This window comes from Panthera pardus, unplaced genomic scaffold (genome assembly GCF_024362965.1).
Source record: "Panthera pardus isolate Hobbes unplaced genomic scaffold, ASM2436296v1 HiC_scaffold_21, whole genome shotgun sequence".
NCBI classification, from domain to species: domain Eukaryota; kingdom Metazoa; phylum Chordata; class Mammalia; order Carnivora; family Felidae; genus Panthera; species Panthera pardus.
In genome coordinates this window covers 1980251-2006632 of record NW_026526777.1, presented here as the reverse complement: position 1 = coordinate 2006632, position 26382 = coordinate 1980251, and the positions used below count along the sequence as shown (strand labels likewise).

The 26382-nt window shown below is 59.9% G+C and overlaps 1 protein-coding gene across 3 annotated transcripts; it reads left to right on the top strand.

Moving 5' to 3' along the window:
* Positions 1-61: 61 nt before the first annotated feature.
* On the top strand, positions 62-25845 carry SMG5 (SMG5 nonsense mediated mRNA decay factor). 3 transcript variants are annotated; one of them, XM_053908801.1, is made up of 22 exons: positions 62-306; positions 3969-4067; positions 4579-4702; positions 5106-5224; positions 7264-7353; positions 8194-8378; positions 9050-9128; positions 11194-11319; positions 11391-11459; positions 11606-11814; positions 12471-12608; positions 12740-13324; positions 14998-15173; positions 16153-16228; positions 16799-16974; positions 18012-18170; positions 21286-21345; positions 22340-22499; positions 22917-23007; positions 23857-23931; positions 24240-24378; positions 24567-25845. In XM_053908801.1, exons 1-22 carry the CDS (start codon positions 233-235, stop codon positions 24648-24650), a joined length of 3093 nt encoding a protein of 1030 aa, XP_053764776.1. In that variant the 5' UTR covers positions 62-232; the 3' UTR covers positions 24651-25845. The 3 variants fall into 3 exon arrangements, with proteins under 3 accessions (XP_053764776.1, XP_053764777.1, XP_019286971.2); XM_053908802.1 differs by having other exon boundaries at positions 64-306; positions 5068-5224; positions 8289-8378; XM_019431426.2 differs by lacking the exons at positions 62-306; positions 3969-4067 and having other exon boundaries at positions 4588-4702; positions 5068-5224.
* The last annotated feature ends 537 nt before the right edge of the window (positions 25846-26382 follow it).

Below are 26382 nucleotides of genomic sequence, written 5' to 3'. Positions count from 1 at the left end.
CCCCCCCCCCCCCGCCCTTCCCCCCCGCCGCCGCCGGCCCGCCGCTGAGCCGCCACTATCGCGAGATTTGGCAGGCGGAGGAGGAGCTGTCGCGGGCAGCCGCCTCACAGCGATGGCGGCCGAGCAGGGCCGGCGGCGGTGGCGGCTGCGGCTCCGGCCGAACGCGGCAGTGGTGACGGTAGCGGCGGGCGGCGGGGGCCTGTGACCGGGAGCCGCCCCGGACCCGGGCACCATGAGCCAAGGCCCCCCCCCAGGGGAGAGCAGCGAGCCCGAGGCGAAGGTCCTCCACACCAAGCGGCTTTACCGGTGAGGGGCCGGGGCGTGCGTGCGGCCGCCGGGGGAAGTGGGCGCCGCGGGGGCGGGGCCGCGGCGGGCGGGGCCCGGGTGCGGGCCGGGGCGGGGGTGGGCGCCGGGGCCGGGCCGGGGCCGGGGCCGGGCGGCCTGGGGAAGCACGTGGGCTGGGCCCCTGGCCGGGAGCCTCGGGCTGGCCCCGGCTGTGCGGCGGGCGGGCGGCCGGGTCGGGAGGTGAGGGAGGGGCGCAGACGGAGCAAACCCGGAAGGGAGTGGCGCCCCGAACCCCGCAGGACGCGGAGGGGACAGCCCTGGGCTGCGGTCCGCGGGGCCGGGCGCTTCGCCGCTCGCCGTGTGACCTTGGGCCTCCTGAAGAGGACGGGCCGGGGTGGGATGCGCTCTGAAGCCCCTCGTGGCTCTAATTTTGGGGGGAGTTTGAATGAAGAGAGGGGGAGAGACCGAAGGCTCGTTGTGTTGGCTTGGACGGGCCGCGAAAGGCTTTGAGTCCAGAGTGTCCTTAGGTCATGGGAGCCCATCTCAGGGCACCCGGGGACTCCTGATCCTGAGTCCTCTGCTTCCTCCCAGCCTCATGACTACGGTGTCTTGCCAGACAGCTTCCATTCCTGGTTTCTGATTTCCACAGAGCCAGTGGCACTCCTCAGGACACCGCCAGCCCCCGTCCCTCTGTTGGGAACAGGCCCGCATGAGGTCTTCCCACCCAGGGTCAAGGATTGGGGGGGGGGGGGGGGAGGGGAGGCGGGGCGTTGGTGTGTGTGTTTGGGGTGGGGGGGGGTGCAGCCAGAACATGGGCTCCAGCACTGGGTCAGAACGGGGTGAAGTTTGAGACCAAGTTGAATTTTGTGCTTTCCGCTGGGGAGTAGGGCTTGGGCTGTTGGCTGGGCTCAGGCTCTGTAGAACACGGGTGTTTGCAGAAGACCCCCCTCAGAGCAGGGGGCCCCCTCCTGGCAGTGAAAGAGGCCAGAGCACGTTGTCTTCTCCCTCGAGTGGGCATCCTGCCTGCCGGGGCTTTGTCAGGCAGAGGCACAGGGGAGTATAGGCTGCTCCAAAAATAGAAGAGTGATCCGATCCGGCAGCCCCCGGGCTCCCACTGCGGGCTGCGCCCCGCCGTCTCAGGGCCAGCGCGGACTTGGCTGGGGCTGGCACGTGTGCCTCGTCATGCTGCCGAATGTCACGCTGCCTGTCAGAGCGTGGGCCCTGCCTGCAAGATTCCTTCCTGGTCTCCAGCTTCGGGTGATAGCTCTGGTCATCCTGATCCTTCTCAGATCTGGTTCTTTTCTCAAGCCGCCACCCTCACAGCTCGGACTGACCGGAGGTGATGCGTTTGCGCAGGCGGCCTACATCTGTGCCCCTGGGTACCCCTGCCTGGGATTGTACGCTCTTGGCTCCGAGCGGGGTGGAAATAAACGTGAGGCAGCAGGTGTCTGTTTTTGTCCTTTATTAAAGCCGCGGTGATGGTTGGAAGGAACTGGGGGAGGAAGGTCTGACTGCCGTGCCCAAGATAAATGTGTTGGTAGACTATGAAACTGTCTCTCTGAGCGTCAGTAAATTTGGGAAATTCCCACAGTCTGCTTACAGAAATGAAATTCTGAAATGCTTTAAAGCCCTTCCGAAGAAAAGGCAGCAGCAGAAGGAATGCTGGAAGGGCCACAAATACCAGTTAATTAGGCCAGTTAACAGACTTTACAAAAGATGTTTTTCGGGGCACCTGGCTGGCTCAGTCAGTAGAGCGTGCAACTCTTGATCTTGGGGTCGGGAGTTGGAGCCCCACGTTGGGCCTAGAGATTACTTTTTAAAAAAGGAATTTGCAATTAGAACTTCCTAAAGTAATGGTTATTAACCTTTTATCTGGATCAAGAATCTAAGGAGAACTCTGAAGCCTGTCCATAAAGACGTATGCGCACACTCCTTACGTTGGTGCACAGCACTGACATGAAAAAGCCCCGCCCTGGGGAACTAGGCTGGCATAGAGTAAGTCACACCCCTGCCATCAAGGGCCAGGCTGGCTAAAAGGGCTCGGCCCCCCTCTCCAGGCCCAGAGGGTGTTTGGACAAATGCTGAGCGCTCAGGTTTGCCTGTGAGAAGGCCTAGGTCACCGTGCCGCCCACTCTGGGTGCTGGCGGTCACCGTGCCCTGTACAAGGTAGCCGTGAGTGGTGAGCCACCTGAGCCCGCACAGGGTGCCATCCTGCGGTGGCCCGCTTCCCCTGCCCAGGAGCACATGTTTCAGGATTCCGAAACAACCTTGGATTGTTTGGGGGATCATCACTCTCCCCTTTTTGGTAGCTTTTGTGCCCAGAGCTGTGTCTGATTTCACCTGTTCTCACGGCGGCTGTCCGTCACCCTCTGGGTTTCGCCCTTCTAGAGATGACACCTCCCTTTGGCGCTTCTTAGCCATCCATTGTAGACTTTCCTTTGTCTTCAGGTCTGTAGTCTCCTCCTTAGCCTTATAGCAGGAAAGATGGAAACTAACACTTACTGAACACTTCCCATGTATGAGGCACTGTTCTGAGTGCTTTGTGTAGTAGCTAATTTAACTCTCACAAAGTAGGTGATGATATTTCCATTTTGCAGATGGGAGAACTGGGACATGAGCTAGGTATTTTACCCAGCACCCAGAGCCTACACCCTAATATCAAAGAATTCCTTCAGCAGAATCCAGGAGACCTTACGCCTAAACAGCTCAGTCCCCACCCCCCGCTGCCATTTTCCCATATCCCACTATTTCAAAAACAGAATTTTATGCTACGAATGCATTTCTTTTATGTCAGAGGTAATAAACCCTTGCATAATTAATTCATTCCATTGTTTATTGAATGTTTACCATATATCAATGTCCTATATAAATTCTTTCCTTGAATTCTGACAGCCCTCTGAGGTAGCTGCTACTGTTCTCTCCATTTTTATGGATGTGGCAACTAAGACTTAAAGAGGTTAGGTACTTTACCCAAAGTTACTGAGTTAGAAAGACACAGCCAGGGATCAAACTCTAGATTTTCTGCCTATCACAGTGTAGGCTCTTTGCATTAAGGGGCCTACCTCCTAGGGCGCCTGGGTGTCTCAGTTGATTAAGCGTCGGACTTCAGCTCAGGTCATGATCTCGAGGTCCGTGGGTTCGAGCCCCATGTCAGGCTCTGTGCTGACAGCTGGGAGCCTGGAGCCTGCTTTGGATTCTGTGTCGTCTTCTCTCTCTGCCCCCTCCCCTGCTCACACTCTGTCTCTCTCTGCCTCTCAAAAATGAATAAATGTTAAAAAAAAAAAAAAAAAAAAAAAAAAAAAAAAAGAAGAGTCTACCTTCTTATATCACAGGATTTCTCTACTTTGACGCTGTTGATGTTTGGGGCTGGATAGTTATTGTGGTGGGCTGTCCTGTGCATTGTGGGGTGTCTCGCAGCACCCACTAAATGTCAGTAGCAGCTCCTCCCACACCCTCAAACCCCTGCGGCAAGTGGAGACAATAAGAAACGTCTGTTGTTGTCAAACGTCCCCTGGGATGGAGAGCTGTTACATTCGGAGGGAGACTGTGTTCGGCTTGTTTTGCTCAGCCTGCAGCCCGCCCACTTCCCCTAATTCTGTAGCTCCTCCTCCAGGATCGGAGGCCCCCCAGCCTGCGTGAACACGTTCATGGCTCAGGGACTGCGTGCCTGTGTTTCCCTCCAGGGCTGTGGTGGAGGCCGTGCATCGACTTGACCTCATCCTTTGCAACAAAACCGCTTATCAAGAAGTGTTCAAACCAGAGAACATTAGCCTGAGGAACAAGTAAGCTGGAGACTGCAGAACCGCAGATCCTTACGGTTTCTCTACCCCCTCTCCGCCTGAAACTCTGTCGCATATAGACACCTGTTCTCTCTCACCTCCTGGCCTCGTGGTACAATAACGGGCTGTGAACGCTGGCCTTCCTGAGAGAAGAGATGGGGACCCCTCGTTCTCTCTGAAGCTCCTGCATCTAACAGACTGGAGCCATACGAATGGCATTGGAGCTGGGGGGCTGGCCATGCTGCTCCATGACAGGGAAGAAAGATGGGGTAAAGAGGCAGAAAAAAAGGAGAGAAATGTGCAGGGGAAGAAGAAGACTATTACAGTTCTTACTGTTCCTACCTCTATCCTCTGGGGCTCCCACTGTCCCCCCAGAACTGCTCTTTGTCCTGGGTCGTGCAGACTGACCCTGGACGTCTCTTGGGAGGCACAGGGACTTCTCGGCCGGGTATTGGCAGATGCCTCCTTGCTCCGCTCAGGACGGTCAGTCTCTTGTGCTCCTCTGTACCCGCAGGCTGCGTGAGCTCTGTGTCAAGCTCATGTTCCTGCACCCGGTGGACTATGGGAGGAAGGCTGAGGAGCTGCTGTGGAGAAAGGTGTACTATGAAGTTATTCAGCTTATCAAGACTAACAAAAAGGTAAGGGGAGGTCCTGGGTCCTGAGAAGAAATGCGTCTAAAGAGGGAAGCTAAGAAAGGAGGAGACAGCTAGGAATGTGGGCCAGGACACGGCTGGAGAAAGGGGAGCCGCGGAAAAGATGGCAGAAAGGAGGGAGGGGGTCAGGGGTACTTCGGATCCGGGCAGGAAAGGAGCCTCATCCCAGATGGGAAGACCAGAGAAGTGGATCTGCGGGTGGGGGGATAACTCGTGAGTGAGAAGAGGTGTGGATGCAGTTCAGAGCCAAGAAGATAAGTTACTTTCCTCCCGAAGGAACGGGGTTAGGGAGGGGGAACCGTCCTCTGAGCATCTTGCTTAGCCAGCCCCTTCCCTTTCCCGACGCCCAGCACATCCACAGCCGCAGCACCTTGGAATGTGCCTACAGGACACATCTGGTGGCTGGGATTGGCTTCTACCAGCACCTGCTTCTCTACATCCAGTCCCACTACCAGCTGGAGCTTCAGTGCTGCATCGACTGGACCCACGTCACCGACCCCCTCATAGGTCAGTGAAATCTGAAAGGTGGGCTTGAGGAGGAAGATTCTGTGCCTCCACATCTGGCCTTCTTATTCTTCTGGGTCGGCGTCGCTTGTGACCCGGCCGGGCCGGAGGATTCTAGCAAGACCTGCACGTGGCTCGTGGCGTATGGTTCATCCAAGCAAGCGCGTGACGTAGGGTGAAGATGTTCAGGAAAGAGAAGGGTTTCTTTTGTTCTGGGACTGTAGACTGAGGTGTAGTCGGAGGGAGGGATGGAATGATCTAGAGCGGGGCTGGCTCTGCAAGACAATATTAATAACATTTATTGGCTTCTCCCAGTTGAGTTTGGCTGGCACTGTTTCTTTTTCTTTGTTTTTTTAAAGTTTGTACTTAAGTAATTACCATGCCCAACATGGGGCTCAAACTCAGGACCCCGATATCAAGAGCTGCACGCTCTACTGACTGAGCCAGCCCGGCACCCCTGGCACTGTTTCTTTTAACTTCAGAGATTGTTTCCCCGTGTTTTTGTAAGTACCGAAGGTCTTGGAAACGTCCAGGGATTACAGACGCTTCTGCACGGTAGCACGTGTCTCCGTGCACCTGCCCCAGGGTCGGTGGCCGTGCTGTACTTCCGTCTCTCATTGGCAGTTTTCTTTTTAGTCTGGCCACCCTCTGGCACTCCTCCCCTCCACCCCTGAGCCCCTTGCTTCTCACCTCCCTGCCCCTGCCCTGCTGCACCCTCTGGGTCCCGGTTTGTGACCCTGCCACCACATGGTAGCATTCTCCCGTCAGAAGCACAGCACTGCATTTCGTGCATTTACAAAAAATTATTTAAAAACGAAACAAGGGGCACTTGGGTGGCTCAGTTCGTTAAGCGTACAGCTGTTGATTTCAGCTCAGTTCCTGATCTCGTGGTTCATGGGTTCAAACCCTGTGTCAGGCTCCTAGCTGACAGTGTTTGGGATTCTCTCTCTCTCCCTCCTCTCTCTGTGCCCCTCCCTTGCTTGCTCTCTCTCACAGAATAAACTTTTAAAAATAAAAACAAAACAACCTAACCTAAGACCGCCCTCACAGGCCTTGTACCAGATGGCCAGCGGGGTCCACAGTCCAAAAACAGGTGAAGAACCCTTACCTCAAAGAATCAGTTCCCCAAACTCCCGTTTTCCTCCTCATCGATGTTTTCTCATGCAGCCAGCTAAGAGGTGTCTGTAGAAAACACTAGGAAGGGCTTTTCAGAGTGGGAGTCACACAGCCAGCAGAGTGGCTGCAAGGTGGCGTGGACAAGGGGACGGGCTCTGGAGCCGGTCTGCCTTTTGAATCCTGGCTCTGCCGCTTACCCGCTGTGTGACAGCTCTCCATGATGAGAGCGGCCACCTCATGGGGTTGCTGGAGGGTCGGTGAAGTTGACACTGAACAGTGCTCGGACTGGTCCCTATCACGTGAGGAAACTGCCTCCCAAAGAGCTCAGGCTCTCTGGACTGAGGTTACACAGCTGCTGGGGGGAGGGGGGATGAGAGCCCGGCACATGGGGCTCTGGCCACGCCTGTCCTCATGCAAGGCAAGCTCACCCGTCTCCCTCGTGGGCGGACTGTCCAGTGGGCGGCCTTCTCGGGGGGGCCTCCGCCCCCAGGTGGAAGCCAGGAGCGCTTACCTTGGCCTCATTCAGGCCATTCTTCTGGGCGGGTCTCGTCTGTACCCAGACCTTTCAGCTTTGGTCCGCCTCACCACTCAGGCAGGACACCCAAGACTGTCCTGACACCGGAGCTTCTCCTCTTCGTCCTTTCTAGAAGCCTTCTGTGATGACCTTTCACATAGCCATTCCCCAGGGCACTGTCCTGGGTCCGGGACCCTAGCCTATCTCCTCTGGTTTGTGGTTTTCCCATGAAGGACTCCTACCTGTGAGCCTCTGTCGACCTGTGTCCTGGAGGAATGTCTTCTGTGCCCCGTAACACAGTCTTTTCAAGACTAGCGGTGGATTTCTGATCTCCTTTCTCCACCTAGGAAAGGTGTTTCCCCTCAGGTAGGAGGCAGGGGGATGCACTTCTAGGTTTCTCTGTCTTTTTCAGGATGCAAGAAGCCAGTATCTGCCTCGGGGAAGGAGATGGACTGGGCACAGATGGCGTGCCACCGGTGTCTCATGTACCTGGGGGATTTGTGTAAGAATCTGAACTCTTTGTTTTCTGTTTGGGGCTCCGGGACAGGCGGAAAGCTGCTTCATTTGTTGGTACCGCCCTTTAGGTGCTGGGAGAGCAGGGGGACGTTTGGCCGCTGTGACTCTTTCCTTCAGTCATTCAATGTTCCCTTCTTTTCGCTGCCTTTCCGTTAGCAGAAAGGTTCAGTGAACACAGAAGAAGGCAAATGAGCTTTGAGAAAGTCTGAGTGGTAACTCGGTTTCAGTGGTGGGTTAGGAAGGTTTTAATTCGGTGCTTTTCTCCTTTGGAGTTTTCTCTTGATGGACTCCTAGAGGAGTAGAAGTTAGACTTCGTGGAGGACCTACCTGCCCAACAGATGTTTCTCAGAGTGAAAAAGTGCTCCCTTGCTTGATGGCCCCCGGGTCTCTAGTCCTGGCAGCCAAAGGTTCCTCATTAGGCTGTTGGTGGGGGGCTGTAGGATTATCTTTTATTTCCTGAGGCTCCTCTCCTTGGCCCCAGCCCACTTCTGGACCTCTGATAAGCAGTATGCACAGGGAGAGGCAAGCTGCTTCGTGTTAGACGGACCAGGTGTCCGTAGTAAGGTCTGGACGTTACAGGACGGTAATGTCCAGTTGCGTTCTGGATCCAAACACCAGAGGTCTTTGCAAGCAGTTACATCTGCCGTGGGTCCCCTTCCTTGGGGAGAGAGAACCAAGAACCTGTTATCAACACCAAATAGTCTCTACATTTCGAAGCTACCCACAAGCAAGAGAGAGTTGAACGATTTGTTCATGGTCACGCAGAGTTAAGATTGTGCCAGAGACCCAAGCAGCCTGCCTCCTAGCTCAGCTATCTTCCTCCCAGGCTCTTACTACAGCTGCACAGAGTGGACTCCCAGACGAGGGGACGTTTTTCTGAAACGCGGCATCACGGAGTTTTCTTCCTCCTCTCTCCTGCAGCACGGTATCAGAATGAATTAGCTGGCGTAGACACCGAGCTGCTAGCTGAGAGATTTTACTATCAAGCCCTGTCAGTAGCCCCCCAGATTGGTAAGTGGCACCCCCGCTTGGGCCTCCCTCCCCAGCCGCATTTTCCAAGAGGAAGACCACGTTGAGACAGCAGGCAGGCCGCGCCGGCTCCCTAGGTCCCCCCGCGCTCGGTCCCGCCACACTTCACCTCGGTTGTGCGTTGTCCCCCTCGTAACGCACGCTCGAGAGAAATGCAGTCTTGATCTAAGGAGGGAGGCAGAGGGGAAGGACGAGAAGATGGCTTCCCTGTCCCCGAGGTCTCTGTGGGAGGAGGAAACTCCACTTCAGCTGTTTTTCTCGCAGGAGGCACAGAGAGAAGAGCTAAGGCTCCATTATAGGGAGAGGTGAGGATTATTAGCCCGTAGGCAGGAGAGCTCAGAGGTGAGAAACCGAGCCGGGGTAGAGGAGAAGGCTCCGTGACGTACCATCACCCCTGCGAGAGCCACAGCCACCAGTGAGGGGGTGACACCCCCGGGGGCTGAAATCCCCGGTAGGCCAGGCCGGGCAGGACTAGACTGATAGGAAGGGAGTCTGCGATCGGCGATCCCCTGGAGACGCGGCAGAGTCCACTGCTCGTCACCCGAGGCCCCGTTGTTCTCCCCCCGGGTTCGCCGCCGCTTGGCACTCGTTGGTCCTGGCAGCTCCGGGTGCGTATCGTGTCCGCAGACCGCGTGACGTCTCTCTCTCTCCAGGAATGCCCTTCAACCAGCTGGGCACGCTCGCGGGCAGCAAGTACTACAACGTGGAAGCTATGTACTGCTACCTCCGCTGGTGAGCATTCGCCCGCCCCTTCCCCGGCCCAGCTGTCCCGTCCGTGCTGCTCCTGCTCGGGTTTCTCGCCTCCCTTTTCTAGCTCCTGGCTGAAATAGGGGAAGCGGAGACTGAGGGGTCCCTCCCGTCAGGGGTGCTCTGACACAGCCCTGCTGCTTTTCACAAGTCCACCTGGATGTGTAGGAACTGGGGCGGCCGGGAACACTGCCCACCATCTTGAAGAAAGTAAATTCGATCTAGTCAGTAAAATGTTACCGAAGTAGTGGATGACGAGAACTGCAGAACTGTAGATCTTCAGTGTTTTGAGGTGCCCTGATGACAGGGTGGGCCAGGGTTAGGGTGGCTCGCTGCCTCCCTGGTGCTGACGTTCCGCTCTCAGAATCAGGGACATCGTTTTCGGAGGCCTGGACTCGGGTGGGCAGTCTGCTGAGTCAGCATACCCGAGTGGGGCCGGGTAGGTGGGGGTGCCACCGACCGGGCCGTCGTCGGCATAAACTGGCTGGGACTCACCTGCTGCCGCCTAGTCAGGGCCACCTTAAACTTGAGCAGCCAGTCACGTGCGGGACAGGCTGATATAAACCCGGCTTCAAGGCAGAGGGAATAAGCTGGTCTTCATAACTTTGCTGATCAAATACTAAAGTATAAGGTATGGTCCCGCCTCATAATTCCATGTGCCACGTCCCTTGGTTCACCTGGTCCAGGAAAGCTCTTCCTTGTATCAACAGAGTATTTGCTCTTGAGGTGCCTGTCTCCTTTTCTGAATCCGTGCAGGACACCCCCCAACCCCCACCCCCACGGATGCCACTGTGTTCGTTCTTAAATATAGTTCTCAGGTTTGTAGCCTTCCGTTGTATCTTCTCTATGCCTCACATGCCTTCCAGGGAATGCCCTCTTGTCCTTGGTCCCTCATCACAGTCATGGTTGTGATTTAGGGTGAATCATTTCCAGAGAGCCCAGCACATCCAGGTTTGGAAGGTGCCCGCTAAGGTCCTGCCCTGCTGTGTGTGCTAAGCACATCTCGTCGTTCCTGAGTCAGGCATTTGGGTAGGGCTCAGTTGGGCGGTTCTTTTCCCCTGGTGGCCTTGTCTAGGATCAGTCGCTGGTGTTCAGCTGACCTGGGGGCTGATAGGTCTGAAGCGAGGCTCATCTGCCCCCCCCGCCCCCCAATGTGGTCTTTCTTGCGGAGAGATAGATGTGTTACACGGGAGCTCAGAGCTCCCAACAGTGAAGAATGACCCAAGAGATGTGGAAATAGAATGTCAGTCCTTTATGGCCTGAGCCTGGAAGCTGGCCGAGTCACTTCCACAGTGTTCTGTGGGTCAGAGCACTTGCATTGCGTCGTCCTCTCCCCCTGGCCCTCTATTAAAGGGGAGCAGGCAGAAAACCCACGTGTGGATGGAAGGAGGGTCAAAAAATTTGTGGCTACCTTTTACTCACAAGCAGATATCCTTTTCTGTACCTTGTTCTTTATGACGAAGAGGTTTCTTCCCCCAGGAAAGACATTAGAAACAGTACAGTGCCGGTGTCGTAGACGCCGTAGTGAGACAGGTTTGGGTTGGGGACTCCTCTCCACCATGCGTTAGCCGTGTGGCCTTGGCCGCATTCTTGTCCTTCCAGGCTCCATCTTCTCATGCGTATATGCCGACAGGGTCAGGTGCAGTGCCTGACATGTGGGGGCCACGCCGTACACACTCCTCCTATTCAGAAGAGTGTTGTAAGGACACTTAGTTGTGTGTGTAAATACCCTTGTACGTGGTCGCCCCTTGTTGACTGCTACCTGTTAAGTGCTCTATACTGTAAAAAAGACAAAGGGTATCTTAGGGACGGTGATGAACTTGAGTTTGTGAATATAGAGGAAGCGAAGGCATTAATTACATTTTGATTGATCTAGAAGTCGTGTCTGTATTTTATCTGGAAAGATGGCCTTCACTCTGAGTGTGTCCGTGGGAGGGGAGGCTGGGGGTAGCTTGTACTGCTAGAAGCATTGCTCCCTAAAACAGAGCGGAGCACCGTCCCCCTCCGCCCGCCGCCAAGAGCCCGTAGCTTCCCTCTGCGTCTCCCACAGCATCCAGTCGGAGGTGTCCTTTGAGGGGGCCTACGGGAATCTCAAGCGGTTGTATGACAAGGCTGCCAAAATGTACCACCAGCTAAAGAAGTGTGAGACTCGGAAACTCTCCCCCAGCAGGAAGCGGTGAGTAGGGCCTGTGGGGCGCAGGGGCCCTGCGGCTGCCGGCCTTTTACCTGGGGCTCCTCTCCTTCCAGATGTAAAGACATTAAGAGGTTGCTGGTGAACTTCATGTACCTGCAAAGCCTCCTGCAGCCCAGAAGCAGGTGAGCGGAAGAGGGCCGGCACACGGAGCGCGTCCTGCCAGCCCCCGGCGGGGCGGTTCTCTCCGAAGTCTCCCCTGTGTCCCCAGCTCTTGGTGCCCGCCCCAGGCCGCATCTCTGACCTCCCTGCCGCTCCTGCCCTTCCGCAGCCCGGTGGACGCGGAGCTCACGTCCCTCTGCCAGTCGGTCCTGGAGGACTTCAACCTGTGCCTCTTCTACCTGCCCTCCTCACCCACCCTCAGCCTGGCCAGCGAGGGCGAGGAGGACTACGAGGGCGGCTACGCTTTCCTCCCGGACCTTCTCATCTTCCAGATGCTCATCGTCTGTCTCATGGGTGTGCACAGCTTGAAGAGAGCAGGTGACTCCCTGTGTGCCCTGCCCTCTCCCCCCGGCATCCGGGGTCCTCGGTGCTCTTCCCGTAGCTCCTTATTCCCGAACTTCCTCCCGTGAGCAGTGCCGTCGCCACCTGTGTCACTGCTTGGCTGTGGGAGCGCGAGGGATGAGGAACCCCACCCTGAAGTTGCTCTGGTGAACGAACGAGGGCGACTGCATATCTTCACCCCTTCCAGTCCCACAGACACAGTCTTGGCCGTGACCCAGGCGGACGAGAGGGCAGGATAGTGAGCTGAGGGTGCAGGCCGAGTTTAGACCTTGCTATTGGGGGCAGTCAGGCAGTTCTGCGGGCCTTCCCGGCAGAGGTGTGCGTGGGGCCGGCCTGGGAGGGCGGGAGAGGCCGGGCTGGGTGTGCAGGTGCTTGGGCTGCGAGGAGGAGCCGGTGTGAAGGCATCAGAGCCAGGGAGGACGGCGTGGCACGAGAGGGTATGCTTGCCCGAGGAGGCACAGAGCGAGCTGGCACATTCTAGATGCAGAGACCTGAAGAGTCTGTTTTCCTTAGAGGAGGCTTCGAGGGGTAGTTGGATCCTTGGAAGGGTTGAGAACACGAGATGGGATTGGAGCCGCGGGCGCCCGCTCGTCGGAGCCCTGGGCCCTAACGCCTGGCTCCCCTGGCTTTAGGATCCAAGCAGTACAGCGCGGCCATCGCCTTCACCCTGGCCCTCTTCTCCCACCTCGTCAATCACGTCAACATACGGCTACAGGCTGAGCTGGAGGAGGGCGAGAACCCCGTGCCGGCGTTCCAGAGTGATGGCACAGGTGCGGGAATGGGGGCGTGGCTGGGGAAGGGTCGCCTGGGACGCTGCGTCGAGGAGGGGGAACAAGCAGGTGTGCTTAGAGGTGGTACCAGAGAGCGCCTAGAACTTCTGGGCTCTGCTGTGTCCGCACAGATGAGCCCTTGGAGAAGGAGGAGGCGCCAGGCCCTGAGCCCCCTCCCACAGCACCTCAAGCTGGTGAGGTCAGAAAGAGCCGGAAGTTCTCCCGCCTCTCCTGCCTCCGCCGCCGTCGCCATCCACCCAGAGCTGGGGATGACAGTGACCTGAGTGAAGGTTTTGAGTCGGACTCCAGCCATGACTCGGCCAGGGCCAGCGAGGGCTCGGACAGCGGCTCCGACAAGAGTCTGGAAGGTGGGGGAACGGCCTTTGATGCGGAGACAGACTCGGAAATGAACAGCCAAGAGTCCCGATCAGACCTGGAAGATATTGAGGATGAGGAGGGGACACGGTCCCCAGCCCTGGAGCCCCCTCGGCCCAGGTCAGAGGCTCCCGAGTCTCTCAATGGCCCACTGGGCCCCAGCGAGGCCAGCATTGCCAGCAATCTACAAGCCATGTCCACCCAGATGTTCCAGACCAAGCGCTGCTTCCGACTGGCCCCCACCTTCAGCAACCTGCTCCTCCAGCCCCCTGCCGAAGCCCCCACCGCGGCCAGCCGCAGGCCCTGTGTCAACGGAGATGCGGACAAGCCCTCGGAGCCAGGTATTTGGGCCTCTGGTCCTCGCCCTGCTGGGGTCCACACCTCCTCGCCATCTCCGCCGCAGTGCCTCCATCCCCGCGCTCGCTGCCGTACCTTCGGCCCTCTGCCCGTGGTGCTGTCCGGGAGCGTTTTCCCGGATTCCGCACTCCTGCTGGCTCCTCACTGCCAGCACCTGTGCCGCCCCGCCTGTTTCGTGGTCTTCCCCTCCTCCCACCCCCCCGCCCTGCGGGTGTGGGGCTTTGCTCCCCGAACGACCGCTGCCATCTCCCCCTGGTGCCAGCCCATGTCCCACCGGGGCAGGTGGCTCCAGGGACCCCGCTCTCCTAGGGTCTTCCCTGCACGGGGGGCACCCAGTTGGCACAGCGAGTGTTTACTGAGCCTGTTGTCTGCCAGGCACTGGGCTGGACTGTTGTCGGCTGTTGTCTCGTTAAAATTTTTTTATTATTTTATTTATCATTATTATTTTTTTTTAACGTTTATTTACTTTTGAGACAGAGACAGAGCGTGAACGGGGGAGGGTCAGAGAGAGGGAGACACAGAATCCGAAGCAGGCTGTCAGCACAGAGCCCGACGCGGGGTTCAAACTCATGGACCGTGAAATCACAACCTGAGCCGAAGTCGGCTGCTTAACCGACTGAGCCACCCAGGCGCCCCTTAAAATTTTTTTTGAGAGAGAGTGAGCAAGTGTGGGGGAGGGGCAGACAGGGAGGGAGACAGAATCCGAAGCAGGCTCCGGGCTCTGAGCTGTCAGCACAGAGACCGACGCAGGGCTCGAACCCATGAACCACGATATCACGAACTGAACTGAAGTCTGACGCTTGGCCAACTGGGCCACCCAGGTGCCCTGGGTGTTGTCTTGTTTAATTTTCACAGCAGCCCTTGTGGTGGAGGAGTTGTCCTCCCTGTGCTGTCCCTTGACCCTAGGCATCTGTGGCCCGTGCTCCTTTAGTCTGAAATGTACTTCCCCCCCCCCACTTGCCCAGAGCCTGTTGCTTGGCTAATTCTTACCTGCCCTCTGGCTTCTCCCTCGAATCGCTTGGTCTGGGATTCTTCCAAAGTTAGGTTAGATTTTCTCCCGTGGGTTCCTGTAGCCTCCGCCCCTCCACGGTTTCCAGGCCTTTAGTACTCAGGTGAGGCCGTCTGTTGACTGGGAGTCTCTGAGGGCAGGGCAGTCTGTGCTTGGTCTGTTGTGTCCTCAGAACCTAACGCTGTGCCTGTGTGGTTGGGACTCAGGGAATGAATCCGAGAAGCGAGGAGGCTGATGTGCGGAGGCGAAGGGGCCTGCCCGGGGCTCTGACCTGCACAGGTGGACAGCTGGGGGCTGCGTAGTTCAGTTCTGTGTGCCTTGGCTCCCCCCCAATGGCCCCCTCCTGAGTGTCGGCCCTGCTTTCTAGCACAGAGCAGGTCCTTCATAAGTACCACTCGAGCGACCAGCTACGGACTCTTCACAGATATGCCGGGATCAGGAAGAAGCATGTTTTAAAAGGCACCAGGGTCCTTGCTTGAAAGCAGCCCGTTAGCGGGTATAGAGAAATGAGGCAGAGTGCGTAGCGAATTTCCCATCTGTCACATCAGAATTCTTCCAAAGAGTCCGGGCGAGCATGCCCCCCACCCCTGGGGCTGAAGCCTGATGCCGCCTGCCTGCGGCTCACCCCATTCTCTGTGCCCGCCACAGCCTCTGAGGACGGCTCCGAGTCGGAGGGCAGCGAGTCCAGCGGGCGCTCCTGTCGGAACGAGCGCAGTGTCCAGGAGAAGCTGCAGGTGCTGGCGGCTGAAGGCCTGCTTCCTGCGGTCAAGGTCTTCCTGGACTGGCTGCGGGCCAACCCGGAGCTCATCGTCGTGTGTGCGCAGGTGCGGCTCCGGGGGTGTTGGGAGGTGGGGGGGAGGGGCCCCCTCACATGGTTCCGGCACGTCAGGCGCCTGCTTTGTGCTGGGCCCTTAGGCTTTTTATGGGGAAAGGGTTAGATGTGACCTCTGCTTCAAGAGCCTGTGGCCTGGGCTGAGACACAAATTCTCTGAACGGGGAAAGCAAGAGCTGCCTATTCTGCTTTGTGTCCATAGCGCTGGGCATTATGCCTGTGGTTGGGATCAGGCTTGATGAATGCGGGACGGGGGCGGGGGGTGGGGGGTGGGGGGTGGTGGCTGGTCTCTGATCCCGGGCCCAGAGTCCAGAGGGAGGAGAGCACACCGAGTGGGGCCGCGGAGATAGGATCCAGGGGCGGAGGTGTTGGGGCGGGGAAGCAGCAGAGTCAGGTGTCAGGCTGGCGCCGTGGAGGACAGCGGGGCAGCGGCGCCTTCTCAGGTCCGGTCTGTCTTGAGCCTCGATGGCCCTGCGGCCTTGGCCCGGAGGTGTTTTATCACAGCAGCGCTCCGCTCCACCGCGAAGACCCTTGGGTCAAGGCCAGGCACGCCCTTGGGTGTGTGCTTATGTCTGCTGGCAGCTGGTTACTCACCGTCCTTGGTCATCAAGGGAGGTGTGGTAAAGGCGGGGATGCGGGGTCATGTCTCCACACGGGTGCCCCACAATGGGCACGTGGGGGCTCGGAGAGGTGCCTTCCCGGCACTCGAGCTCTTCCCGCTCCCAAGATCCAGAGGGTCCTTCCTGTGGTCTCGCCCCTGCCCACGAAAGCTGCAGCTGCTGATGAAGTTCAGCTGGGCCCATGGGCCCCCTTCATTCCTCATGGGACCAGCTCCCTGTTTTGCAAGTCTTCCATGAGCCCGTCCCCGGCCTCTCTCGTAAACTTTCCCGTCAGCTCCCTCTAGGTCTGTGGCCATCGCCCCAGACCCCAGGTATAGTACTTAACTCTTGCTCCTGTCCGCTCCCCCCCAGAGCTCTCAGAGCCTGTGGAATCGCCTGTCTGTGTTGCTGAACCTGTTGCCAGCTGCCGGTGAACTCCAGGAGTCTGGTGAGTGAGGCCCTGGCACCACCCTCCCTTCCCCTCTCCCTCCGCAGTGGCCCCACAAAGCCCATCCCCCCCTTCCTGGTAACCCAGCCTGGGGGTAAGGAGGTTAATGGGCCTCACTGCCCAGCCACCCTGATACACAGCGGCCATTGTGGTGTCTGCGTCTCCGGTTTCCCCCGACACTGCCCTGCCGGTCGGCCAGGGAGTGTGCTCCCCGGGGAAGGCAAGGGGATGGGCGGGAGCAGCGAGGGGAGCCTGGGAGCCAGCGCCGGCTGCTGGTGCCCGTGCCTGTCCCTGAGTCAGCCTCCGCCTCCAGAGCTCATTCTCTCCTGCCGCCTTCCAGCTTTCCCCACCTCTGGCCTCGCCTGAGAGACGTGCCCTCCTCGTTTCCACCCTGCTGTCGGGGAGCCTTCCCCATCCGAGCCATTGTTGCCCCTGCCCAACCAGCTCTGGTCTTCCCGAGCCGTGCGGATGGCCCTGTGTGTCCATCTCTGTGTTCTCAAGGGGAAGAAGGGCCGTGTCCTCCGGGGGCTTCCATAGGGCAGGTGGTCTCACGTGTCTTCTTTCTCCCAGGCCTGGCCCTGTGTCCCGAGGTCCAGGACCTTCTCGAAGGTGGTGAACTGCCTGACCTGCCCTCTAGCCTGCTGCTCCCAGAGGACACGGCCCTTCGTAACCTGCCTCCCCTCCGGGCCGCCCATAGACGCTTTAACTTTGACACAGATCGGCCCCTGCTCAGCGCCTTAGAAGAGGTGAGGATGGGCTTTCTCATGCCACAGCTTCCGTTGTTAGTCTCACCTGGCAGCAAAGCAGGTAGCCCTACCGTCCAGGCAGGGAGAGTGTCCTTGGGCTGGGCTGGGCTGGGCTGGGCGGGCTTCCTTCTGAGAGCCACGCAGCTCGCTTTCCTTCTTGGCAGGATGCTCGTCTACAGGCGAGTTGGTGTAGGACAGGCCTTGCTCCACTGTATCCACCTTTTATAGAGGGCGGAACAGGGACTCTCAGGGCTGGAAGAGACAGTGCTGCTCATCTAGGCCAGTTACTCTTTTTATACACACACGTATGTGTGTTTACTTAACATTAGAGAGAGCGGCGCGCGTGCACAGAGGTGCGCAAGCCGGGGGGGGACAGAGAGAGGGAGGCATATAATCCTAGGCAGGCTCCGAGCTGTCCGTGCAGAGCCCGATGAGGGGTTCGAACTCATGAACCGCGAGATCATGACCTAATCTGAAGTCGCACGCTTAAGTGACAGCCACCCAGGTGCCCCAGGCCGGTCACCCGTGAATCTGCATCACCACAGGGGCCATCTGGGGACAGCTGGGGAAAGCCAGGCGAGCCGGCCTCCCAGCACACACACGAGCCTCTTGGTTGCTTCTCTCCAGCCAGAGAAGCCTGGCTTTAGTCTTTCACGTTTTAGGATCCTAGAGAAGGGTTTTGTCTGAGGGGAAGGAGTCGTCGTGCCCACCAAAAAAATTGATGGGAAATGTCAGTGTAGTTTAATGCCCTCGTGTCACACACGAGGTCCTGAGGAGGGAGGTGGCATTAGTGCCCAGGTTTTCTCGCTCCCAGTGCAGCGCCCTGCCTCCCGTCTTCACCCGAGTTCTGGTTCTCCCAGAAGTCCCTGTTCTGGCACCAGGGGCTCTGGGCCTCGGTGCTCCCCTCTCCTACCCCGCGGAATGCAGGCCCTTCCCAGGAGCCCCTGTGGGCTGAGGGGCTGGGCTGCAGGGGCCGGGGGTGGGGTGGGGCTGGAGAGCCCTGCTCAGCCCCTCCCCCCACCACTGTGTCCCCTCAGTCGGTCGTGCGCATCTGCTGCATCCGCAGCTTTGGCCACTTCGTCGCCCGCCTGCAAGGCAGCATCCTGCAGTTCAGCGCGGAGGCCGGCATCTTCGTCAGCATCGCCCAGTCTGAGCAGGAGGGCGTGTTGCCGCAGGCCCAGGCCCAGATCCGCATGGTGAGTCGGCCCGCCTCCCTCCCTGCCTGCTCTGCTCCCTGCCAGGCTCACTGAGAAGCCAGCCTGAGGGGCCCAGACAGATGGGGGTGCCCTGGATGGAAGAGCGTGCCGAGTGGGGTTGGGACGCCGAGCCCGGGGAGAGGGGGTGCAGGGAGGGCAGTGGCGGGCGGACCAGGGGGTGGGGAGTGAGAGGTGCCTGTGTCCAGACCGCCTGGGGGTCGAGGGCCGTGTCTGTCTGCTCCGGGTCTGAGCTGGGCACGTCACCTGACCTTGCTAAGCCTGTTTGCCTAGCAGTTACATGGCGTCGGCGGGGTTGACCTGGGGCTGTTGTGTGGACAGGATGGCCGTGTGTCTCAGGCACCCTGCCCACTGCAGGGTGTGTGCCCGGCAGGTGCTCCCAACCCTTCTTCCTCTCTAGGGGATGAAGACTGGGACCTGGGGGCAAGAGGGGGTCTGGCTACCAGAGGCCATGTAGGGTCACTCCCACCTCCAGCAGCCCCATAGAGTAGGACAGTCCTGGGGTTACAGCCTCCTCTGCGTTGGGTAGTTCAGTCCCCGAATTCTGACTGATTGTCTGCGCCGTGCCAGACGTCCTGTCCCAGTCGGTCCTGTAGGCAGTGGGGCTATGGCGGGGAACAAGGTGGTCCTTTCTGTGTGAGGCTGGCTGATGCTCCGCGAGCAACCTTCGGGGTTCTACGGTCAGGCCCGCGTTGCCCCGAGCTGGAGGGGGCCAGGGCCTGGCACTGCAGCCTGGCCCACGCGTCGCGGCCAAAGCCTGGGGGCTCCTGCTTGTCCCAAGCCAGTCCCCTCCCCTGTGCCCTTCCTTTCCCCAGCCCCGGGCCTCCCCGCGTCTCTGAGCACCCCGTTCCTGCAGATGCTCTGCTTGGCTGGGAAGGGGCACAGGCTCCCGGAAACTCCCTTCGCTGTGTTCAAAGCAGGCACGTTCTGTTAAAAACAAACCTTTCGTATTGAGGCTTTTACTGTTCTGTAGAGAAAAACACAGAATTACAAAAATAATTCTGGGGAAATTACACAGCTTTAAAAAAATGTTAGTTTTTGTAGGCATTTCCTTTAGCCTGAAGCTCCCAAAGACTGTTCCGAGGGGAGAGGGCGTTCGCTCGGGTTCCGGACACCAGGTCACATCGCCTGCTGGGGCCGCGCCCGGCCCTGCCTCGGCTGCGGATGTGCGCCCTGAGGGGTGTCTCCCTCAGCACCGTGGTCTGGCCACACTGTTCTCCTCCAGCCGTGGCCAGGGCTGTGCGCAAAGCCCGCTTCGCCTGCGGCCGCTCGGTCAGCCCTTGGCGCGGCTCCGTGAGGCGTGTGCTTGCGCTCTCCTGCCCCGGACGAGGAGGCACCGTGAGCCGAGAGGGAGCGACCGCGGCAGAGCCGGGGCTGGGGGTAGACAGACTGGCTCTGCCCTGAGGCTCCAGCATCGACCCGGCTTAGGGACCCTTGTCTCCCCGAGGGACTCGGAAGCCCGCCTCTCCGAGCTGCCCGGCCCCGGGTGGACCCCCGCCCCCTGCGCTGCGCCTCGGGCGCCCCCAGCCCCCTCTGGAACGTGGCGCGTCCCGATTCCAGTTCCAGCCTGAGCATTCATTTCCTGCGCTCGACTTCTACGGTGACCGCGTTAGCCGTTCTCGCCAGTCTGCCCACGGGGCCTGTGGGAAGGTGGCCATCACACAGGCTTGCGCGTCTCCCTCGCTTCCGCCACTGGTGTTTCTCCAAGGGGCTGTTCTTTGTTGTGCAGGACTCTGCGGGGGGGTAGGTGCGTACGCGGAACCGTAGTGTGATTGTCAGGCCAGGGTGTTGGGACCGGACAACACCGTTAACGGTAGAGTTCGTTCATTTTCACTCGTTCTCCCGCTGATGTCTGTTTCCTTTTCTGGGCTCCCACATCACGTTGGGTTCTTACGTGTCCTTGTTCTGCTGCAGTCTGTGACAGTTCCTCAGTCTTCCTTCCAGGACCTTGGTGGTTCTGAAGAGTATCGGTCGCTTATGTTGTAGAATGTTGCTCACTTGACTTTGTCCAGATCCGTGTTAGCCGTGTATTCTGATGGTTGGAGTGGGATTGTGTGTTCCGGGTTAATGTGGTTTTTTTAAATGTTTGTTTTTGAGAGAGAGAGAGAGAGAGAGCGAGCGGGGAAGGGGTAGAGGATCCAAAGCAGGCTCTGCACTGACGGCCCAGTGTGGGACTCGAACTCACAACCTGTGAGATCATCACCTGAGCTGAAGTCAGATGTTTAGCCGACTGAGCCACCCAGCCGTCCCCCCACTGAGGTTAATGTCTTAAAGCACGCTCTGAGGACACCCCTTTGCTCATCAGAGAGCCTTCAGTGGCTCCCCCCACCGCGCCCCAGTATCTTTTAGGATAAGTCTCCATCCTTAACCTCATCTTCTAGACCCCAGTAAGGAATTGGGACATCCTCCGGAAGACCAAGGAAAGCCACCAGAGGGTTTTAGTCAGGACCGCGGTGGGCACCAGACGGCGTCGGCAGCATTGCTTTGGTCGCAGGCAGGGAAAGTGGATTGGGGTGGAGGCGGGGGCCGGTGAGGCTGTGCTCGGCAGGGCGGGAGGAACCGGCCTAGACCGCGATCGTGCAGGGGTGACGAAGGAGGTGCGGTCACCGGACTGGAAAGCGGTGACTTCAGGAGCTGAGAGAGGGAAGGAACCGTCACGGCCAGCTCAGCCTCCTGACTTGGGCAGGCGGTGGCCTGTTACCAAGCTGGGGGGCGGGGGCGGCAGGTTGTGAGGAGAGGAAGGGGCCGTCTGGGCTGGAGCTGGTGCTTTGGGGAAGTTGGCAGGTGGGCGGTGATGGAGGCAGCCCCGGAGGGGGGGGTCGGGCGGAGCAGAGATGAACAGTCCCGCGCAGCCGGCCGCCGTCCTGCTCCCTCCCGGGGTGTCTGCTCACAAGTTGCCCGTCGGAGAAACCGATTTTCTCCCAAGCCTCCCTTTCCCTCACCACCGGGAGCAAGAGCCGACTCTGTGTGCGGCCCCACCCGTTTCCGACCCTGGCGGTTCCTCTCGGATGATCTCTTAAACCTCTCGATGGCTGCGGAAAGGGTTACGGGCCCGGCTCTTGGCCCCAAGCTCAGCACGTGGTGTTTTGCCTCGTAGGCTCAGGAGGAAGCACGTCGGAACAGGCTGATGCGGGACATGGCCCAGCTACGACTCCAGGTGAGCGGTCAGGCCTCGGGTGCTCCTGCCCCATCCTCCCGTCCCCCGCACTCCCACCCCCGTCCTGCTGTCCCCCCCCCACCCGGTCCTGCTGTCCCCCCCACCCCGTCCTCCTGTCCCCCGCACTCCCACCCCATCCTGCTGTCCCCCCACCCCGTCCTCCTGTCTCCCCCGCCCCATCCTCCTGTCCCCCGCACTCCTACCCTGTCCTTCTGTCACCCCCCACCCCATCCTTCTGTCACCCCCCACCCCATCCTTCTGTCACCCCCCACCCCGTCCTGCTGTCCCCCCACCCCGTCCTGCTGTCTCCCCCGCCCCATCCTCCCGTCCCCCACACTCCCACCCCGTCCTGCTGTCCCCCCCACCCCGTCCTCCTGTCCTCCCCACCCCCACCCCCGCCCCATCCTCCTGTCCCCCGCACTCCCACCCCGTCCTTCTGTCACCCCCCACCCCGTCCTGCTGTCCCCCCACCCCGTCCTGCTGTCTCCCCCGCCCCATCCTCCCGTCCCCCGCACTCCCACCCCGTCCTGCTGTCCCCCCCACCCTGTCCTCCTGTCCTCCCCACCCCCACCCCCGCCCCATCCTCCTGTCCCCCGCACTCCCACCCCGTCCTTCTGTCACCCCCCACCCCGTCCTGCTGTCCCCCCACCCTGTCCTCCTGTCTCCCCCACCCCCACCCCTGCTCTGATCCATGCCTCCCACCCCCATCCTGCTTTGTTCTGACTCCCCATTCCGTAGTGGCCTTTACTTTGACCCAGATCACTTCTCAGACCACCTTCCCTTTCTCGTTTCCTGAGTCTTAATGCCCTTTCGGCCTTCGTTGGTCTGTTCCTTGTCTTTCTCTTTACCTTACCCTTCTTTCTGTCTCCTTTTTCTCCAAGGCCCTTGGTACAGGAGTCCCCCCGTCCGCACAAGAACCCTCTTGGGTTCCATTTCCCCCTGCCTGCCCCAGGCTGCAGGCCCACGCAGCCCCACACTCTGCCTCTCTCCCCAGCTCGAGGTCTCTCAGCTAGAAGGGAGCCTGCAGCAGCCCAAGGCCCAGTCGGCAATGTCTCCCTACCTCGTCCCCGACACCCAGGCCCTCTGCCACCACCTCCCGGTTATCCGCCAGCTGGCCACCAGTGGCCGCTTCATTGTCATCATCCCGAGGACAGGTAGGCATACTGGGCAGGTGGTGGGACAGGGTGTGGCCACGAGAGGCTTTGGGTTTACAGTTGAGGGACCCTCATGGGGGCCCAGGTTACACACAGCGGCCTCAGTCAAGTCCTGCCACCTTTCTAAAGCTCAGTCTCTTCAGCTATGAAGTGTGTGTGACAATCTCTATTTAACTCTTGACTTATGAGACAGTTGGGAGAAACAGAAAAGTCTAAGTGAACTCACTTGGTAAATCGCTAGGTACATTGCTCGCAGGTTGTACTCTGAAAGGCCTCGGGAGCCCCATAGGAGCCACAGTCCCCGCTTTTCCTGCAGCACGTGCTAGAATGGGCTCAGATGGCCTCCTGCAGGGCCCCACGCCACCAAGGCACGGGCTCATGTGTTTTGTCCTTCCCCACCTCCACCTCCCCCACCAGTGATCGACGGCCTGGATTTGCTGAAGAAGGAACACCCAGGGGCCCGGGATGGGATCCGATACCTGGAGGCAGAGTTTAAAAAAGGAAACAGGTGAGTGGGGCCCCGGCAGGGTGACTCCTGAGCCCCGTGTCGGTCTCCCAGTCGACAGACGCATGTTTGCTCTCGCTCCCTTGGGTGAGACACACGCTTGTAATCCTGCTCACTGCGCGGGAAGGCAGGCCGGAGACTGGATGGAGGGTGGTCGGTGGGCCTGGAGCCCCGTGGGGCGTTCTGACCTGCAGTGTGTCTGCCTCTGGGGCAGCCGGGAGAGAGCATCACCAGGGAGATGGGGGCAGACCTCTGACTGCAGGCTGCGGGCTCCTCTGCAGGAGTCGCTCCTGCTCTAGGGTCGGGCCGGTGGCAGAGTTTCCCGGGCTGGGAGCGCCTCCTCTGGCCTGCGCACATCCCGCCGGAGCTGTGCAGGGACGAGCAGGTGGCGGTGGGTCGGCGCTCTGTCCAGTACAGGCCCTTCTTTCTGGGCTTTGGGGCCAGAAGAGCAGCAGGCGGCGGGTGCGGAAGAGGGAGAGGCCGGCCCCTGCTCCCCCCGCCTCTGCCTCTGCCTCTGCCTCTGCCTCTGCCTCTGCCTCTGCCTCTGCCTGCCCAGGAAGCTGCACAAAGCCCGCTTGTCTGGGCCTGGTCTCCAGAAGCCCTGACTTGAAAAGCATCCGCCCGCTTCTCCTCTTCCAGCTCCTCCCCTGGGAGGAACCAAACGCTCCGTGTTATCGGGAGGAAAAGCAAGCTGGGCTCAGCCGCCAGGAAGCCACTTTGAAATGGCTCCGAACAGAGCTGCGAAGGGAGAGAGGCGCCCCTCCCCCTCCCCGGGGCCACAATGAGGTGCTTTGTGTGAGGCGCCCGCCCTCTCCTCTGACCCCCCACCTCCCTCTGCCGCCTCCTTCCCAGGTATATTCGCTGCCAGAAAGAGGTGGGAAAGAGCTTCGAGAGGCACAAGCTGAAGAGGCAGGATGCGGATGCCTGGTAAGACGTCAGCCCGGCGCTCCTGGGCCTCAGGTCGCTGCTGCCTCGCTGCTCTCTGAGCAGGGCCAGCCCAGGGCCACCTGTTCGTGTCCCCTCAGAGGGAGTAAGAAGTTGCAGCCCCAGACCCCCTGTCGCCCTGAGAGTCTTGGTGTCCTTGCTCAGTGTACGTGGGCCCACTGGACACCTTCCAGAAACACTGCCCCTGACTGCCTGTTGCCCTCCCTGTCCCCAGCTTCCCCCGTGCCCTGGTGATCATGGAGTCCAGGTTCTAATGCGGGGCTCGACCCTCTTCCTCCTCCTCCTACCAGGACCCTCTATAAGATCCTGGACAGCTGCAAACAGCTGACCCTGGCCCAGGGGGCAGGTGAGGAGGATCCAAGCGGCATGGTGACCATTGTCACGGGCCTCCCACTGGATGACCCCAGTGCGCTGTCAGGCCCTATGCAGGTGGGTCACAGGGGGACCTGGGGGGCGGGGGTGAACGGGGAAGGGGTGCCAGAGTAGAACCCCCCCCCCCCCCAGACTACTCTGTACGGGTACTTTTTCCTCCTCTGCCGCCCCTCCCCCCACCCTGCGAATGGTCCTGGAGTTCAGGAGGTCAGGCCCCCACCATCAGCCCCCCTCCCGTTCCTCAGGCAGCCCTGCAGGCCGCTGCACACGCCAGTGTGGACATCAAGAATGTTCTGGATTTCTACAAGCAGTGGAAGGAGATTGGTTGAGATGGACCCCCAGGCCCTGCAGTGGGGCTGACTCCAGATCTCTCCTGCCCTCCCTGGCAGCCAGGACCGCCACCTGTAGTCACCCCACCACACGCAGACTTCACTCACGCACGCACGCAGAAAGGAGGCCGCAGGGAGGGCCCGGGAGCCGCAGGGAGGGCCCGGAGCCGGCCGGGAGGGCGGGTCCCCTTGTTGTCAAGACGTCAGGAAAGCAAGGGAAGTGCTTGGAGCAGGAGAGGCCTGTGGGCCCCCAGCCCGCCCTTCTGCCTCGGCCCCCTGCTGTCCCTGGGGGCAGGCGGCAGGCCCGGGCGTCTGTGTTCCACGGGAGTGGTCTGTGGACCTCCGAGGGGGAGGGGCGGCAGGGCCCCTCTTCCTCACGGTGCAGGGTGGTCGGGGCCGGGGCGGACCCTCCGGCACTGGGGGAAGAATTGGGTAACACCAGACATCTGACTGGTTCTGTGCGGACCCTTTCCTCCTCAAGGACCTCCCGTTCTCCCTCTGCGCAGGCTGGGCAGCTCTGGAGCCTTGGGGACTCTTCGAGAAGAGGGGCCTGGAGCTGCCCGCACCGTTAGCAGAGCCAGGGCTTGCGACCCTCCTGCCGCCGCAGGGGCCCGCCCACCCGGTTGCCCCGCGTCTGCCTTCTCTCCATCTGTCCGGTTCCAGGGCAGGGAGCAGGCCCGTGTGCCAGTGAGGGCTCCTGGGCCCGCCCGCCCAGTGGGCGTGTGCAGGGCCGAGTGGGATGCCAGTACGAGGAGGGGGTGCGGTGTGAGGCCGCCGGCCCCCTTGCTGTCTTGGCGAGGCCCTTAAAGCTGCCCGGCCAGGGGCCCGCTGTCCTGGAGGGGCTGAGCCGGGGCTCTCGGGGCCAGTGGCAGGTGAAGTGGGGGCTGAGATCACGAGGAGCTCAGGGCGGCGGGTGGAGCATCGAGTGCAGGTTGTGGGGGGGCCCCGGCCGGGACCCTCTAGGGTCCCTTTCCCTGGGTCTGGCCAAGGGGGCCTGGGGGTCTTGGCTCTGTTGCCGCCTCCCCCAGCACTAGCCTCTCCTCCCAGGCTGTTCTCAGAGGAAAGCGGGTTTCTTGTCTCCTTCCTCTAAGACCGCGTGTCTGGGACAACCAGGGGGAGTGGGGTCACCCCCATTCCCAGTCCCTGGCAGAGACTGAGACTAAGGCATCACTTAATAAAGACCCCTCGAAGCCCACTCCCTGTCTCCTGGTGCCATTCTGTACACTTTCTTTTAATTTAAATACATATTTTTTATTTATTTTTGAGAGAGAGTGGGGGGGGGGGGGGGGAGGGGCAGAGAGAGAGGAGACACAGACTCCGAAGCAGGCTCCAGGCTCCGAGCTGTCAGCACAGAGCCCGATGTGACAGCCCGATGTGGGGCTTGAACTCACAAATGGCGAGATCACGACCTGAGCCGAAATCCGTGGCTTAACTGACTGAGCCACCCAGGCACCCCCGTTCTGCACGGTTGTATTGGGATGTTGGAGGTTTCTTGCTGAAGCGGCTTTTCAAGATGCCGGCAACTCAGGAGAAAGCTCCGGAGATGCTCTTGTGAAGGACGTCGTCCAGTTCGTTGGCCCCGTGAGCTGAGCTGGCGCCTTTGCTGGGGTGCTGGCTGCGTGAAAACCAGTGAGCCCCCCCCCCCCGGGGGCAATTCGCTGCTCCTGCTGGCCCTTCTAAGTCAGACACATGCTCTTCCTCAAGGGGGACGTGGGGGTGAGCCTGGAGAGCA